Below are 19403 nucleotides of genomic sequence, written 5' to 3'. Positions count from 1 at the left end.
GCAAGCACCAGCCTTAAATCACGGTGCTGCCTGTCTGAGGATACCATGCCCCCTCCCCTCTGTAGGAAGGGAGAATTGATTGGTTTCATGGCATGTGCTCCTTATGTCTTTCCATGGATCATTAAGCGAATCGAGAATCTTGAACCGCCTCTGGTATTCTGTAAATCAGCTCATGGAATTGGATCCAAGGGACCTAAGAGACTCAGAGATTTGAACGAATTCCATAATGAATGGGTCAGTCTACACATTCCTGTTGGTGATGACAATGGAGGAATTATATTGCTTTGGTCACTACTTTAATGTGGGAGTTAACTGTTTATTTTTAATGACAAAGTCAAACGTCACGCGACATTAGGATATAGTCCAACAGGTTTATTTGAAATCACAAGCTTTTGAAGTTGACCTGATGAAGGAGCAGCGCTCTAAAAGCTTGTGATTGCAAATAAACCTGTTGGACTATAACCTGGTGTCATGTGACTTCTGACTTTGTCTACCCCAGTCCAGTACTGACGCCTCCACATCGTATTTTTAATGAACTATCATCCTACTACACTCCTGGACAAATCTATTGAACATTTAGGGCTAGTAATATTTTTTAGGAAATCTAGTGACATTTATGAAATTTTCTTTATTTAATCACCACTAGTTTTTCAATGTGCTATGGTTGGTGTTGAAGATTCTGCTTCTATTTTCTCACTGAAGATTTTCTCAGGTTGAGTTAGTATTCCATTGGATATCACCAGTCCCAAGCAACACTCTAAATTATCCAAGGCACTCTTGATGCCTGATATTGGACAGAGGTTGGCAACGGACTGACTGTTCAATCTCAGGAAGATAAGCTCCAAACTGTCCACAAGCCACACAACACTTGCTAGTCATTAGTGACCTGGTCAGGCCTGTGGCAGATATGAAGTGGGACTCGAGTTCGCAATTTGTCGCTTGTACCCACACTTTCTGATATGGATTTCACCCAACGATCGTGCCACCAGTTTCTACCCGACCCAGGCCACGGAGGTGAGGCATAACTGAAATAGTAACTGGTGAGGTTTGGCTGTCGGAATGGTGGAGCTTCACAGCTCAGTCATATTTACAGATGTGCCAGGCAGCCTGCCCAATGAAACTGATAAAAAGTACCTAACCATTTACAAAGTCTTTAAGAATACGTGTTCAGATTTGCTACACATTTTACTCTGCTTATCAGGTTCAATGAAATTGTGACTTCCATTGGTAGATGGACATAGAATCAGAAACAGGCCATTCAGCTACACTGTCATTCAATTAGATTTTGGGGGTTGACGCGTAGCCTACATGTATTTACTCACCGAGGTCACTATCAATCAATAGCCTAGATTAACAAAAAGCTGTGTATTTATGGGGAGTTTTATTAACTTCGTTCAATGCACAATGTGATGGGCTGAACAAACTGCAGCTCAACAAAGAAATGGACAATTCAGAGGGTAATGTCCCCACTGCCCCAGAGTAAACTTGCAAAATAAATCTGTATGTCACAGTGGGTCAGCTGCTCAATGTGTAATGCCTACCCCCACCAGTTTTCCCTGCTGTGATAAACCTACTCAATGGAAAGATTCTGGTCTGCTTGGGCAAGTACTTTAAGAGCAAATGCAGGAAGAATTCTTTGTTCAGGATTAACCACCTCATTCCATAACACCCAAACCCTTGCTTTGGTAAACACACCCTAATAGTGTGAACAGAATTGCTGCCTTTTGCAAAATTCAAAATCAAAAAGGGCCCGAGGTGTTAGGCCAGAAAGGAAGGTAGAAAAGACATTAATCATGGCAATAAATCTGAGGTGAAGACAATAAAAACTTGGATAACCCACATCGTTAATTCTTCTTCTGTGTTCAAGTGGAAAAAGAGCTGGATTGTTATTTCTGGGCCATATATTTTGGAAAAATCCAGTCAGCCGTATCCAAACTGGCCTGCTCACTCTCTAACCGAAGGTATGTGCCAATCCCATTTTGCTTCATAAAGCAAGCTGTGTAAAACATTGTCCATCTTTCACTCACATCGCAGGCCCACAGCTCAGCCCCAGCACTCTGAAGGTGACGCTGTGACTCAAGTGCACAAGCAGCTGAACACTTCCCTTCCTGCCAAGCTCTCAGTCTGACTGGAGAAGATGCGAGAAATGTGATATCTGGCACTAGTGGATTTGCTCCTAATCCATCTTGGCTCAGGAATAGCAGAGAGTGAGCTGATTTAATGACCCTGTCTGATCTACTGTAAAAAAAAATGAAAGTACATGGGGGCTTTATATCTTTGAAGCATAGAATCTGAATAATGCTACACCTTAAATAGCCTAATTCCATTTGAGCTGGTCTCTCGAGGTTTTTGGAAGTCAGGTGTAAATGGGCTGAAAAAGACCTTCATCAGCGTTAGTCTTGCAATGTTTTCCCATTCTGCATGAGGCTTCACATCAAACTCTATGAGCTGAGCACAGAATGTATTTAGTAAGTGTTTTAGTGCAGTTTGGTTTATGCTTAGTAAAGGTGCAAAGTGTTATTGAGTTTAAAGGCAACAGCAGAAGCGAGAGCAGCAGTGGTGCATCTAAAAGCAGACAGAGCCAGCTTGCTTACCTGGAAGTCAGTGATGAGCTCCTTCCCCAGAGTTCCAACAGGAGAGTCGCGAGACATGGAAGTCACAGATGACAGGAAGCTTCCAGACTCTGTCAGATGTGGCAAGGGTGACAGGTCGTCCATTTGCTCCCTCAGCCCTTCCCCGAGATGGTCAACCTTCTCCATGAAGGTGTGCAGCTCAGATCGGAACGCCTTCATCCTGGTGTTGATGGTGTCCAGAAGCTCAGGCTGGTTCCTGCTGCTGCTGCTGCTGCTTCTCTCCCCGTCTTCACTGAAGCCTTGGTCTGAGGCAGCACTGGTCACCAGCAGCTTGGCATCGTAGATGAGACTATCTGTGTCTGTGATCAGGCGATCGACCGTCCTGCCCAGACGTTCGGCCTCCCGTTTGATGCTGATGAGAGACTCGGTGTCTTCCCTCTTCCTCAGCAACTCCAAGGCGCAGATGTCGACTGCGTCCGGTGGCTTGCCAGGCGATTTCTCGCATACCTCTTCGGAGTCGCTCTCGCCGCCGATGGGGCCCTCCCTTTTTGGCTGGGGCGGAGCGTGGCTCTCCTCACCATCGCTTTCCTTCTTGCCCGGGTCACTGTCGGCATCGCTGTCCCTGGGGCTGGCCGTACGGAGGCCGAGGTGTGACGCCAGGTCGTAGCGCTGCACGTTGGAGATGAGCACCCGATTCTCGTACTGCAGCTTCATCACCTTGCCGCTCAATTCGTTGACCTGGAGCCGGGCCGCTTTCAGCTCCTCCTGAAGGGAGATGCCTGCCTTCTCCTCCAGCCATGCAGGCTCCTGGCCTGGGCCTGGGCCACGCCTCAGCACGCTGATCTCGTGGGTGAGTTGCCGGTTGTGGTCTTCTATCTCGCTGATGGAGCGGCGCAGGAGCTCCGCCTCCTCCTCCACGAACTGTAGGTGCCTCCGGAGTTCAGCCGCCGAGTCCAGCGAGTCACCGTGCGGCGAGGTGGGAATGCTCGGCACGTGTTCCCGGCCCGGGCACTCCCTGTCATGCTGGCACTTCATGTCATCCATCTCGGCTTTGAGGCCTCTGTTCTCCACCTCCAGCTCCACGATCTTCCTGCCCAGGATGTTGGCCTCTTCCTCCACCAGCTTGAGCCGCAGCTTCAGCTCAGCCTCTCTGGTGCTGGGCGGCCCTCCAGCCTCACCGGTGGGGAGGGGACTGTCCACATCCCCGTACAGGGACTTGTACTTCTGCAGTTCATGTTCCAACTCGTCCTTCTCCCTGCCCAACTTTGCCATCTTCTTGCGCATCAAAGAGCCTTCCTCCTTCGCAAACTGGAGCTGGCACCTGAGGTCAGCACTATCTTCCTGAATTTAGAAAGATGAACAGATCAATAATAGAGACATAAAGTCATACAGCATGGAAACAGACCCTGCGGTCCAACTCGTCCACACCGACCAGCCATCCCAATCTCACCTCGTCCCATTTGCCAGCATTTGGCCCATATTCCTCTAAACCCTTCCTATCCATATATCCACCCAGATGCCTTTTACACATTGTAATTGTATCAGCCTCCACCACTTCCTCTGGCAGCTTGTTCTATATACGCACCACCCACTGCAGAGGAGTCAACCATAATGTGGTTAGAACCAACAATCAAAATCTTCCAGTAATTCACTCAAGAATTCAGCATACACTGTTTTCAAAGCATGAGGGTGTTGTGCCAAAGAGTGATAAGGAACAATGACACTAAATTCTTTCGGTCATTGACCCAAGAATTCAGTCTCCACACAGATTAAAGGACAACACAGACAGGGGTCTATTGATGTTGTCACCCAACATCCCAATGCACACTGCTCTACAACATTTCCAAATTTTATCCAGGAAGACGGATAAGTGGGTTATTTAAACTTGTTTGGGTCACTTGGAAGATTATACTCTAATGGAGTAAACTGGTTTTAATTACGTAATTATAGAAACAAGAAAGAGTTGCATTTATACGGCACCTTTTATGATCATAGGATATCCCTAAGTACTTTATTGCTAATTCACTCCCCATACTGGTCATGCTGTGGCTGTGGAATGAATTCATTCCTATTTGAAGCTCTGATTGTTAGTCAATACCATGCAAGTAACACTTAGACGTGAACAAATAAAATTAATAGTTTTTATCATTTTCCGTTTAATTCAACCTTTAAGGAGAAATAAACGACTGTGAACTACATACCAAGCACCTGCCTAAAGGAGATGGAGGGGCGAGCCAGGGGCAGATTGCTCTACAACAACAAAAATACATTTATATGGAACCTTCAATATAGTGGTACATCCTGAGGGAGCTTCAAAGGAATGCTACATTTGTACCAGATTAATGGTATCACTAACTGAAATAGAAAACAATCTAATGAGGTGAAAAATGAGCCAACAAAGGGCAGCCACATCAAACCCACTTTCCTAATGGGAAGCTGAAATGTCTCTCTAAAATAATTTTTAAGATCATCATCAAACTTTGCAAAATATCAACATTTAAATCAATCATTAACCCAGGAAGTGCTGCTCATTCTACCGTGGGTTCCACAACTTCCATCCTTCAGGATGGCAATTTAACCTTGTGGGGCACCACAGCACAGTTCATGAGGAGTCTTTGGGTAGTCAGCGAGTATTACAAAGTTGCACCACCTTTGTCTTCCTCCTCCTCTCACTCTCCAGCCTGAGGACTGAAAGCAGAGCTAATGTTAATTGGACATGCTGGAGGGTTTGTACTTTCCCAGAGGGAGGAAGCAGTTCACAAATCAATCGATCACAGCTCTCTCTGAGAACTTGACGCTAGCAAAAGCCTGTGAGTTAATGAAGTGGCTCTTTACTTCACAGTGTATCAGGGAGAATTGAAGCCTGGACGTAAGGTTTCCACTGGGACACTCATGAAACAGCTGCTGACTGCTGACTGAGAGACCTAGCTAGCAGCAGGTCCCATTGCTGTCAAGACAAGCCTCATGCCAAATTAGCGGAGGGGTAAAACTCTTCCTTCAAAATAAATGTGAACGTGACCACACTAAAACCATTCATCGATAAATTCAAACAGACAGGTGAATTAAGGTTAAAAAGGGAAAACACTGCAGAAACTCAACAGGTACAGCTACGTCTGTTTGGAGACAAGAAACAGGGTGGCTGGAAAATGGTGGTTTTTATGCCGTTGACAAAATGGAGGGGACGACAAGGACCGAGTGGAACAGATGGTGAGGGTGACCAGAGCAAAAGATCAAGGGAGTTCTAAAGACGGTAATTTTCCAGCCCTTTTCAGTTCTGGAGAAGAGTCATGTTGGATTCAAACTGTTAATCCTAGCTCTCTCTCCACAGGTGCTGCCAGACCCACTGGAGAATTCTCTCTTTTTACTTCAGATTTCCAGCATCTACCATTTTGCTCTTCAATGAATTAAGGCATCATCTGATCAATTTGTTCATATAAGCTTGGGGCTGACTGGGTTGCTATTCACAGAGAGCGTTGGCATGGACTTGATAGGACATATGATGTTTTAATGACTGCACAGCTCAATGGACTGTTCTGTTTGGGAGGAGTTGACAAGGGAATTGACAAATACTGTGGTGAGATTTTAGAAATTCATAACCGTGAACATTGTCAAGTTGGATTAGAGACCATCACACAGGAATTGTGGAACAATAGAGAACATTACATCCTTGGAAGCCTGCTCAGCTTACTGGTGAGCGTTACCATGAAACATCTGCAAAGCGTCTCAATAATGAGACAGCAGCATTATATGGACCTAATGCTTTAGTTATCAATCACATTGGAATCACATTGCCTTTAAAAGAGGGAAATCAGACTGTGCTTGATAGTCCATCTCAGAACTGCAGATGCTGACATAGAGAATAGGGGATGGGGATATTCCCCAGTGGAAATGCAAGCCCAAAGTGCTTAAAATCGTTTAAGGATACATATTGCCCTAGTCCCACACATTGGCACTGGGTCTTTGATTTTTAAGGCGTCCAAATGCCCACCTGATTTAGGTGCCATCACAGCAACCCAAGACAGATGGAGATTGCTGAACCATGTTGTTTGAGTTGAAGAACAGGACAAGGGTGCAGGAGACAAGTACCTTTCCAATTACTGATCTCGCTAATGTCAGATCTGGTGTCTTTAAAAATAATTGAACAAAAATATAACTAAACTTTGAACTGAAGCTACATCAGGGGCAAGTCTCTATTTCTAATTAATTTGGTGACAATCATTGCGAAGATAAGGATTTCAGGCATGTTGCTGTTACATTTTCCTGTCTGCTCCATGTAACTCTTATTGACAGTCAGCGTCCAATATTTCTCAAAATTCCCATTGTGTTATTCCATTTAGGGAGAGCAGATAGAAACTTGTCTACAGGAAAACAACACATGTGGACCAAATATTGAACTACAGAAGCAATCACCCCAACATCCACAAACGAAGCTGCATCAGAATATTATTTCAATGAGCTATCACACACTGCAGCACAGAGGAATTACGCAGAGCAGAGGAAAATCACCAATATCGTGTATTCAAGAAGAATGGATACCCAATGAACACAGTCCGCCGATTTCTCAGCAACAAACCTAAACAAGCAGACAAAACAGGTCCAGAAACCCTAACAACTCTCCTCTACATCAAAGACATCTTGGAAATGACTGCCAGACTATTCAGACCCCTTGGCATCATGGTAGCCCACAAACCCACCAACACAATAAAACAGCAGCTAATGAACTTGGAAGACCCTGTACCGACAACAAGCAAAACTAATGTCATTTACAAAATACCATGCAAGAACTGTAACAAACAGTACATCGGACAAACAGTCAGAAAACTAGCCACCAGGATACATGAACATCAACTAGCCACAAAACAACATGACCTTCTCTCACTAGTATCCTTACATACAGATAAGGAAGGACACCACTTCGACTGGGACAACACATCCATCCTAGGACAAGCCAAACAGAGACACGCACAAGAATTCCTAGAAGCATGGCATTCCAACTGGAACTCTATCAACAAGCACATCGAGTTAGACCCCATCTACCAATCCCTGAGAAAAAGAACAGGAAATGACATCACCACAGTAAATGACATCACCAACGCAAAGAAACTCAAACATATAAATAGAAAGCAGGAATCATCAGCAGTGCTTTGCCCGGAGGCCCACTGAAGATGTTACTTAGAAGGGTGACGAAACATCTGGAAAGGAACCTTCCAGCCCAGCGAGCAAACCTACATCCGGAAACTTGTCTCCATGCAATAGCTGTAAACACAATACTGACTAGTATCCTGTACTCATTTGTAACCCTGAATATGATCATCCCAGAATGTGTGTGTGACCATAATGGGAAGGGAAGGGGATTTGGGCTAGGAAGTTCCCATGTCGTTCCCTCTGTGTGCCAAGGGGGATTTGAACTCCTGGCCAGGCTATCATGAGGCAGGAGGCAGGTTTCCAGCAGCAGGTGGGCAGTAGGTATGGAGTGGGAGACCCTGGGGTTTGAAAGTTACAATCATTACTCAATTCAGATCGTCCCAGTCACAAAGTACATCTGCTCCTCCTTAACATGCAAGGAAACTGGAAAGACAAAACGTAAAGTTCAGGCATACCTGAGACCCCTAACTATAATTACACAGGTTTGAATTTGTACAGTATTTCATAATGTCATGATGTCCCTAAATGGTTTACAATCATTAAAATATAGTCATTGGTGCACATTTGTGTGAAAGGCTAAAAGATAAACTATCAAGAAGCATATGTAGCCAAAGACTGAGTCTGTTTGTTATTACTCTCCCCATAAGACAGCTTCAGACCCAGTTACCCATATGACTTATTTTTCCCTGGCAATGTTCCCCCAAAGATATTGAATCATTTGGTATACAATTCTCCAACACCTGATTGCTTGGAGCAGCTAATCCTCATATACAAGCTGTATGGCAAGGGACAGTATATAGTCTGCATGTGTCTTCACCAAACACAGAGTCCACACATTTCCTTCCTGTCCATGCATTGTTTGTGCAAATGACAATCAGGAGTGAGACCTCAATCCTAATGGAGGCCTGTTCTCATGTGGACACAGGTCGGAGATCAAACATGCTGCAAATTGAGGATTAAACCCCAGACGTTCCTGGACTGTAAGACTCAGCTTTAAATAGTTGAGTCAACAATAAATCAACAACAAACAAAAAACTGTGGATACTGGAAATCTGCAACAAAAACAGAAATTGCTGGAGAATCTCTGCAGGTCTGGGAACATTTGCAGAGAGACAAAGCAAAGCAGAGTTAACGTTCCAAATCCAGTGACCCTTATTCAGAAATGGGAAATTATCTTGCTCTGAAGAAGGGTGACTGGAAACGTTAACTCTGCTTTCTGTCCGCATATGCTGCCAGACCTGCTGAGTTTCTGCAGCAATTGTCTTTTGTAATAAATCAACAACTATCCTTTCAGCTTATATTACGTTTGGTCATTAGTCAATAAATTCCCAGGAATTTAATTCCTATATCAATATCCTAGTAATACTTGGTCTTCGCTATGGAAACACAATGATCTGTTTTGCTGATAATGTGTTCCAATTCTTGTCCATCATAACGGCTCTGTGGCAGTCAGCAGTTGAAAAAAAATGTTGGAAGAAAATGAACAGGCTATTGACTGATTTAGAAGTGGGCCGTTCCACTGCGATCAGCTGATAAAGTGCGACTGATAGATTAGTGCCCACCACTGAGGCTTTAACCTGCTGCCAGGAGTTTCACTGGACATTAGAGAAAGGTTTGTGAGCGAGCTCTCTATGCTCTGAGGGAGACTGCGCAGCTGCTCCTGTGGGTGGAACTGAGGGGACAGCGGTGATCCAGTAGATCAGCTGATGGTGACGATTGAGACAAGCAGGTGGGAGGATGCAGAATTTACCAGCAATATACAGTAATTTGGGGAGTTGCGATCATCTAGTAACTTAAGAATGTAAAAAATGATGCTGCTCATCCACCACATTCTCTGCATGGCACTGGAATCTTATCAGCAATCTCCTTGCCCTTCACAATAAGGTCTGGCAACCTGAAATGGACACAAGATTTCAATGACGTAAATAATGTGGATTTTTACAAGTTATGGGTTGCCATGTCAATCAATAAACAGTATACTTCCTCACCTCCACTACCCCATAAACGGAACCAATCATTACTGGAAAATACTTCTTTGAGAAAACCAATTTGGTATTGAGATGGACATCAGAGTGTCCAGTATGATTTTCCGGCCTGCCAAATCCAGGGAAATGTAGGGAAGACCCAGGAGAATTTCTGGGCTATTGTTACTCACTTGACAAGGCCATCAGTTCTGTTCAATGTGATATCCTGGTGCCTGGAGTTTGAGAACATGGTCTGCCATTTGTACAGTCACTGGTACCATCAACTAAGGCCATGTTCTCGCCTTGCATGATTCAGGAAAGACAGGAATCTATACCTGATACTAAATGGTGGTAGGGAATCTCCAAACTAACGTAACGCAAATAATCACTCCCAACATGCTCTTTCCCACAATCTGTGCTACCATCTCTAGGAGATCCAATCGTTCTATCAGACCTTTGAATGAGCACAGCCTTTTGTCCTTATAACTAAACAGAAAAGGACTGTAGTCATGTACAACTCATAGGAGATCACTGAGGCTTCAAGTTATAACATTCAATTTAAGATCAGTCAAATCCCACTCCCTCCATTATTTCCCCTCACAGAACATCACAAATTAACCCCAATGGAGTCACCCACTTGCTTGGCAGAGCCAGCTCTGTCACCTCTGGTGGAGATGCCTATAGGAATGAAGCTTGGTGATAAAAATCAGTGTATGATGAGCACTAGCCTCACCACCCTACCATGATATTGGAGTCAAGGACTGTGACCATCAAGTGACTTGATCATTTCTATTGTGCTGTCTACAAAGTATCAGGTTAGGAGGCATCAACACTGACACAATTTGAAATAGAACAACTCAAAAAGATCTTGCCATATTAGTCTGACAATGCCATTCACATGAGTGATGATAGAATTCTCAAAACCATCTTCTCTGGCAAGCTGTGGTCTGAATTTTAGAGGTAGCTGAATGAAAAGCTTTAAAACCACAAAGGCCATCACACAGTCTTTCAATATTGACTGCAACATCGGAAATCACAATGACACAACGCCCCGCAGCCTGCCTGCTTTTGAATAGAAGGTTGTGAGGGTGTAATACCATATGCATGATGCAACTGATTTACTCACCTTCAGGGGTGGTTGATGGCATTTAAAGGGACTATTAACTTTCATCCATGACCAGCTCCGTCAGCTCATTCACATCTAAGACTCATTCACATCTGCTGGGAGACTCCAGCAATAGCATTCACTATAATGATGTATCCAATACAAGAATTCAAAATCAATGGCATGGTGAGGATGCACTGCCTCAGTCTAGTCAAGACTCATTTAGAATTGGTAACAATTCTTCTACACCTTAAAGTGATCAAAAATGCACTTTACTATAGAGGAGCTCAAAATCCTGGAAGTAATTAGCAACAACTGGGTGATACAATGTGGAGTCTTTCAGGAGGGAGCAAATACGATGGGTCCAATTAATTTCCTTTTGGTGGTGGACATATCATAGCCAACTGTTCTCCAATGGTGGCCCAGTGGTTAATACTGCTGCCTCACAGCGCCATAACCTGGGTTCGATTCCAGCCTTGGACGACTGTCTGTGTGGAGTTTGCACATTCTCCCTGTGCCTGTGTGGATTTTCTCAGAGAACTCAGGTTTCCCCCCACAATCCAAAGATGTGCAGGTTAGGTGAACTGGCCATGCTAAGTCACCCATGGTGTTCAGGGATGTGTAGGTTGGGTGCATTGGTCAGGGGCTAAATGTAGGGGAATGGGTCTGGGTGGGCTACTCTTGGGAGGGTCAGTGTGGACTTGTTGGGCCAAAGGACCTGTTTCCACACTGTAGGGATTCTAATCTCCTGACCCTGTAACACACACAACACACTGGAAAAACTCAGCAGGTCTGGTAACATTTGTGGAGAGAGAAAGAGAGGTAACATTTTGAGTCTGATAGGTTCTGTGGAAGAGTCTTATCTCCCTATTCTGTTCCTGTCTGAATGGTTCCGTCACTTTAATGGCTATATGGTTTAAGTGGGCTGCATACTTTCTGTGTTTTGTGCGCTGTAATCCTCTTAATCAATTTCCCTCTTGGTATTAAGTTGGAACAATAATTCCTGTCCCCTACCTCCTCCCTTGGAGCCCTGCCAATTAGCTCACCATTCACAGAAAAATATAGACAAGGAAGTTATGGATAAATCCATAAAGAAAGGTTAACATCACAAAATGAATTGACTGGATCTTTTTTTGAGTATCAGTTCATGGTGTTGACTCCTTGCAACAAGTGGAAGTTCCGCTGTATTAAATCGTAACGTTGCCAAGTCAGGGTAAAGATACCTAACCCATGAAAAACTGGAATCGAATCAACCTTGTAGGCTCAAGGGAACGTAATACTTTGCAGTGGGAGATAGCCCCAGAGAACTCATAGTTTACCTGCGTGGCACTTTTCTTATCTTTATAAAACTCTCGGCTTCCTCTTCTCTTCAAGGAGCTCTGTAAGAGACAAAAGCCAAAAAGCTATCATGAGAGAAGATAAGAGATAACATAAACATTCACAGTGCAGGGTGAAAAAACTCCCAGTCACCACCCACTTATTAAAAGCTTCAAGTCAAACAACTTAACACTTCAATTAAAATGGTAGGCAAGTGTCAAAGGAACACACTGTTCGTTTGCAGACTAATTGTTATCTTTAAACTTGGGTGATAATTGTACCAGCAAACATTGATATGATAGCCCATTATAAAAAGAATTGCTGACATATCATACATTTTACAACCAGTGGACATCCCTAAGTTCTTCACAGCCAATGGAGTGTATTTAAACAGTAACAAAAGCACAAGTTGCTGGAAAAGCTCAACAGGTCTGGGAGCATCTGTGAAGAGAAATCAGAGTTAATGTTTCGGGTCTGGTGAAGGGTTCTGAGGAAGGGTCTCCAAACCCGAAACATTAACTCCAATTTCTCTTCACAGGATGCTGCCAGACCTGCTGAGCCTTTCCAGCAGCTTGTGCTTTTGTTTCAGATTTACAGTATCCGCTGTTCTTTCAATTTTTGTTTTGTATCTAAACAGTAGTCACCATTGTCGTCTCAGCCTTTATACAAATAATTTTTATTTTTTATTTTTTTTTATTTCAAAAATATACTTTATTCATAAAATACTTTGATGATCTGTACAACTGGACATGCCATACATATGTAAATATTCCATTTGTTTGCATACCGAAACAGAGTAATCATTCCTATTTACAGGTCTGTACAATTACATTTTTAGCTGAGGCGTTAGCAGAGCCCAAATGACTGCGTGGGCCCCCTGTTCTTCTTTAGGCAGGCAGATGTTACACGGTGGTCTTTCCCCACCGCGCCTTGACGCCAGCTGCCCCAAGCTTCAGCGCGTCCCTCAACACGTAGTCCTGGACCTTGGAATGTGCCAGTCTGCAGCACTCAGTCGGGGTCAACTCCTTCAGCTGGAAGATCAACAGGTTTCGGACCGCCCAGAGAGCGTCCTTCACCGAGTTGATGATCCTCCAGGCACAGTTGATGTTCATCTCGGCGTGCGTCCCGGGGAACAGGCCGTAGAGCACGGAGTCCCGCGTCACAGCGCTGCTCGGGACGAACCTCGACAAACACCACTGCATTCCTCTCCAGACTTCTTCTGCGTAGGCACATTCCAGAAGGAGGTGTGACAGTCTCGTCCCCCCCGCAGCCGCTTCCAGGGCAGCGTGCGGTGCGGCTGAGAGTCCGGGCGTGCATAAAGGATCTCACAGGCAGAGCCCTTCTCACCACCAGCCAAGCCATGTCTTGGTGCTTGTTGGAAAGTTCTGGCGATGAGGCATTCTGCCAAATGGCTTTGACAGTCTGCTCAGGGAACCGCTCGATAGGATCCGCCCTCTCCTTTTCCCGAAGGGTTTATTTTTTATTGTTGCCAAGAAAGAGAGTTAAGCTGACAGCACTGTCCAACACGGAGTGACTCCCTTCCCCGCAGTATACTGGCTGCGGCCAGCCACCTCAGAGTCAGTCTTCTGAATTGAAGAGATTCTAATCTCCTGATTATATATTTTTTTGTTCCCCACTCCACTACTGCCATACAGCAGTAGTGTTCATATTACAAATATTCTTTATTTTGTAATGCTGCTAAAACCCATATCATCCAATAGGCTTCCTAACATGTCTGAGAACTAATTTTCTGCTCAGACTGTTCCATACTCTGACAACCAGATGGTGAATTAGGAAGCTCAAGACTTTCAGAGATTTATTAAGGATTTAAATTAACCTGTTCAGACATGTCATGACATATCACTGCAGCTGGTGGATTTGAAGCCAAACCTTTTGGCTCAAAGGTACGCCCACTACCACTGCTGCAAGCTGGACATCCACCATCTTGTGACTCACCAATACTCGTGGCAAGGCCTAGTGCAGGCCTCCATCACCTGGCACATCCCTGACTCTGGTCACCCCACCCTGCCCAGCCACTTGAACCCACCATTTAACTGATAAAACTCTCGAATGCTGTGGGTTGTGTTTCATTCAAAACTCCATGCTGGAAAACAGAAATAGTTATAAGACTTGAGAGGAGGAGTATACAAAGAGTCATCCGAGCACAGATCTTTAATTATTGCTGTTGCAATGTTTTCACTGACAGGGCATTATGCTAGGGAGGTGGTCAGTCAATTTGCTTGAGGGTCAGTGTAAAATCCACCAGAACACCCAGTGTTGACTTCAGTTTTCCTTCTGTTGCTAGGCAATGACATATGGTTTACAGTCAGCATCTCTCTGGAACTCAAGTTGAGATCATGAACTTGACATGTGGAGAGTGCTCAGGATTCCTTTCACTGTCTGCCAGTGTGCATAAAGAAATCAGACCCCCATACACATTAGGAATTAAACTGCAACAAGTTGTCACAACATAATATGTCTTTAGCTTTCTCCAGTTTCCTCTGCGGCTCAGTTGGGTGCACTGTTGCTGGTGGGGTTCGAGCTGCAGTCAAGAACTTGAGCCTGAAACAATCTAACCCGGCATTCCAATGTAAAACAGAGGGAGTGCTGCACTGCTGCTTTTTAAATGAGATGGTGAGTTAAAGGAAATTAGATCCCGTAACTATACTTCAAAGAAGAGCAAGGGTGTTATCACTGGCCAATTTTTATTCCCCCAATCAGCAACATTATAAAACAGATTATTGGTCATTATCTCACTCTTCTGTGCATAATAGCTACTGCATTTTGTTGTGTCTACACTTTGAAATAATGTACTTGATTGGCTGTAAAGCACATTTAAGTGCTTGCAAAAGGTGCTACATAAATGAAGCCTTTATTTTCACTTCAAGACTGTGTCCACACTATAGACGTTGAATTAATTTTTTAAAAGTAGACAGAGATGTCAAGCATGTCAACATAATGAAGATTCGGACAATCTCAAGGCTTTGCTGATGTAGACGTTCAGCAAAACCCAGACTAAACTCACTGCTCTGTGTAGCAGCAATAATGCTGAAAAGTGAATATTATGTCTGTATCTTTAATTATTTCTTTGGATCCTAGCCATATATTAAACAATTACCATTCACATAGTTATACACAGCCCTTTATCCCTCCCAGGTGAAGTCAATAATTTCACTTGTGCAAGGTCAAGGTCACACCACTGAATGATGAGCAATTCTGAACTGCACTCTGCAATGTGTGGTGACTGTGTGATCGTTCCTGGATGTGGGTGATAGTGCATGGCACTATCTCACACATACTCTCAGTCCTGTGCTGTTTTCATTTCATCCCTTGGAATTCTATTGTGTCTCATGCGAGCAGGGAGGAGGAGACTCTAATCTCAATCCTCACAGGGCAGCCCCTCCTTCGTGCTTTGGCAGACCTTGATCTGTGGCGAAGCCCACAGCCAGTTTCAGCCTTCGTGTGTTTCCATCCTCTGCTGATAAATGAAACACAGAAACAGGATTGTTTTGCTTAGATAACTGAAGATGACAGAATTTCTCAGCATTGATATTGCATTCTAAGAGTTTTTTGGTGGCAGCAAGGGATAAGAAAGGGAGGTGAACAAGTTACAGTGCTTTTTAAGTGTTGACTGTTCCTTTAAGTTTGGAATATGGTACTACTTGCATAAAGTATTATTTATTACAGCTGTAGAAAACAGAATTAAATCCCAAAAATAGGGATGGGTTTTAATGCCTATTGGCATTATAACACAGATTAACATTAATCTGCCAAGCCAGCAACACACACATAGTCGCAGAGATATATAGCAATGGAAACACAACCTGAGGTCCAAGTTGTCCACGTCGACCAGATATTCTAAATTAATCTAGTCTCACTTACCAGCATTTGGCCCATATCCCTCTAAACCCCTCCTATGCACATACCCATCCAGATGCCTTTTAAATGTTGTAATTGTACCAGTCTCCACCACTTCCTCTGGCAGCTCATTCCATATACACATCACCCGCTGTGTGACAAAGTTGCCCCTTAGGTCCCTTATAAATCTTTCTCCTCTCAGCTTAAACCTATGCCCTCTAGTTTTGGACTCCCCCAACCTGGGGGAAAGACCTTCGTTATTTACTTTATCCAAGCCCCTCGTGATTTTATAAACCTCTATAAGGTCACCCCTCAGCCTCTGAAGCTCCAGGGAAAATAGCTCCTGCCTCTCCCTTTAGCTCAAACCCTCCAATCCTGGCAATATTATTGTAAATCTTTTCTGAACTCTTTCAAGCTTCACAACATCTTCCTATAGCAGGGAAACCAGAATTGTTTTAAAAAATGGTCTAACCAATGTCCTGTACAATTCAATATGACCTCCCAAACATCTATACTCAATGTACTGACCAATCATTGTTATTGTATACAGACCACTTTTGAGCTGCCCTGATCACATTTTTCAGGTAGTTTTCCATGGTACAGTGTAATCTGTAGTAAAGCTCATACTGCCGTAAACTATGATCTGGGACAGGAGAGTAACTTTTCCAGCATTTCATGACCTTGCACAAGGAGACTTGTGCTCTGGAATGCACACTGAGAATCTGAGCAAAACATACAGGTGGAAAATCAGCACAGCATTTACTGAAAATCTAATGTATACTCCTGATCTGATCGAATACACTAGACCCTTTCACAATGCAGACTGAAAGCAGGTTCCCTCTGAGCGGCAGAACTATGAAGGATGTGATTTACATCATGCTTTGGAACTCAAAGCAGCACAAAAAAGAGCTTTTATTTGGCAACTTACAAATGAGTACTTTATAGAGATTTGTTGAAGGATGTGCTAATGGATTTTGTGGAGCACAAACAGTGCAGCGAGGGGTACTTTATAGGGTGTGCTAATTACTGAGGAGGGCATGTTACAGATAGGAGTGTTTTACACAGGATGGACTCTGCTGCAAGTAATATTTTATTGGAGATCTGCATTACATAGAGGAGAATTTTACACTGTACACAAAGAGACATTTTATGTGAAACATGCTTTCCGAATTAGTATGGAGATGTGCATGAAAAAAACGTCTGCGTTAAACATCTGAGGGAACTGTTTACAAAGAAGTATTCGATCTAATGATGCATCAGAGTGTGAGGTAGCGAAGAGACTGCAGTACTAAAGCCTTAAACAAAGTTCATCAATTTCATGAAAAAGACATTATAAAACTTCAGGGTTTGATACTGAGGCATTAAACTAGCTCGCAGTTTACATTCCCTGCACTGCTACAGTGCTGTTTTCCATAGTCGTTAGTTATACTGCACACGGTTATAGCTTTCGAAAATGCCACTAACTCAGTAAGCATCTGAAGTTCATTGAACCTGACAGATAGCGCAAGGCATCACGGTCTGGGCCAAGTACTCCCATGAACTGCCTCCTGTTGAGGTATTTCCACCTCTCGATGGCACCAGTACAGAAAAGAGCCGCGGTTAGTAATCAAAGAGCCCATGTCACTCTCAAATTTCCAGCCAGATGCTTGCTGATGGACAGTTAAAAATACTGGCGGGTGAACAAAAAATAAGCAAATAATCCATGGACTGTGCAAGTGACTGAATGAACTGCGGGAGAAGAGGGGTACCTTCTTAAAAACAATCTCCTAATGACCCCATCCATCTCAGCCAAATCAAGTCCTCTTCATCATAATGAGGCTAGCTCCAGCATCGAATGTCTCCACTTTGCTAGGTTATTCAATATTTTATGTAAGAAACAGTGTAATCGTCAACAAAGCTTGTATTGTCTTACACTATGATCTTTTCCAATGTTTCATGACCTTGCACAAGGAGACTTGTGCTCTGGAATGCACGCTGGGAATCTGAGCAAAAGGTACAGGTGGAAAATCAGCACAGCACTTACTGAAAATCTAATGTATATTCCTGACCACAAGGTTTCTTTCCCACAGTGCGAGGTCACAACGTGACCCCCATATGTCCTGTGCCAACACTAAGAGCAGAAAGTGACACCAAGTCTTTCTAGCTCCTGATGGCGGTGGTGGGCAAGTTGTTGGACGGATCCTGAGGGACAGGATGTATATGTATTTGAAAAGACAAGGACTGATTAGGGATAGAGAACATGGCTTTGTGCTTGGGAAATCATGTCTCACAAACTTGATTGAGTTTTCTGAAGAAGTAACAAAGAGGATTGATAAGGGCAGAGTGGTAGATGTGATCAATGTGGACTTCAGTAAGGCGTTCAACAAGGTTCCCCAAGAGAGACTGGTTAGTAAGGTTATATCTCATGGAATACAGAGAGAACTCGCCATTTGGATACAGAACTGACTCAAAGGTAGAAGACAGATGTTTGTGGTGGTGGAGGATTGTTTTTCAGACTGGAGGCCTGTGACCATTGGAGTGCCACAAGGATCGGTTCTGGGTCCACTACTTTTCATCATTTATATAAATGATTTGGATGTGAGCAAAAGAGGTATAGTTAGTACGTTTGCGGATGACACCAAAATTGGAGGTGTAGTGGACAGCGAAGAAGGTTACCTCAGATTACAATGGTATCTTGATCAGATGGGCCAATGGGCTGAGAAGTGGCAGATGGAGTTTAATTTAGATAAATGTGAGGTGCTGCATTTTGGGAAAGCAAATCTTAGTAGGACTTACATACCTAATGTTAATGTCCTAGGGAGTGTTGCTGAACGAAGAGACCTTGGAACGCAGGTTCATAGCTCCTTGAAAGTGGAGTCACAGGTAGATAGGATAGTGAAGAAGGCATTTGGTATGCTTTCCTTTATAGGTCAGAGTATTGAGTACAGGAGTTGGGAGGTCATGTTGCGGCTGTACAGGACATTAGTTAGGCCACTTTTGGAATACTGCGTGCAATTCTGGTCTCCTTCCTATCGGAAAGATGTCGTGAAATTTGAAAGGGTTCAGAAAGATGTACAAGGATGTTGTCAGGATTGGAGGATTTGAGCTATAAGGAGAGGTTGAATAGGCTAGGGCTGTTTTCCCTGGAGTGATGGAAGCTATTGGGTGACCTTATAGAGGTTTATAAAATTATGACAGGCATGGATAAGATAAATAAAGTCTTTTCCGTGGAGTGGGGGAGTCCAGAACTAGGTTTAGGGTGAGAGGGGAAAGATATAAAAGAGACCTAAGGGGCAACTTTTTCAAACAGTGGGTGGTACATGTATGGAATGAGCTGCCAGAGGAAGTGGTGGAGGCTGGAACAATTGCAATATTTAAAAGGCATCTGGATGGGTATATGAATAGGAAGGGTTTGGAGGGATATGGGCCGGGTGCTGATAGATGAGATTAGATTGGGTTGGG

General features: G+C 43.8%; 1 protein-coding gene across 3 annotated transcripts in view; it reads right to left on the bottom strand.

Moving 5' to 3' along the window:
- mtcl1 (microtubule crosslinking factor 1) overlaps positions 1-19403 on the bottom strand; it is a 211681-nt gene that overhangs the window by 99857 nt on the left and 92421 nt on the right. For all 3 annotated transcript variants that reach the window (XM_043687777.2, XM_043687778.2, XM_043687776.2), the window contains exons 4-5: positions 12107-12166; positions 2595-3914 (exon numbers count right to left, since the gene is read on the bottom strand). In XM_043687777.2, the coding sequence (XP_043543712.2) occupies positions 2595-3914; positions 12107-12166 (1380 nt within the window). The remainder of the gene's footprint in view (positions 1-2594; positions 3915-12106; positions 12167-19403) is intronic.

Source organism: Chiloscyllium plagiosum, unplaced genomic scaffold (assembly GCF_037043375.1).
Source record: "Chiloscyllium plagiosum isolate Xiang-an unplaced genomic scaffold, Cpla_swu_hap1 HiC_scaffold_4, whole genome shotgun sequence".
NCBI lineage: Eukaryota > Metazoa > Chordata > Chondrichthyes > Orectolobiformes > Hemiscylliidae > Chiloscyllium > Chiloscyllium plagiosum.
Note: the sequence above shows the minus strand (reverse complement) of the source record. Positions and strands in the feature narration are given on the sequence as shown.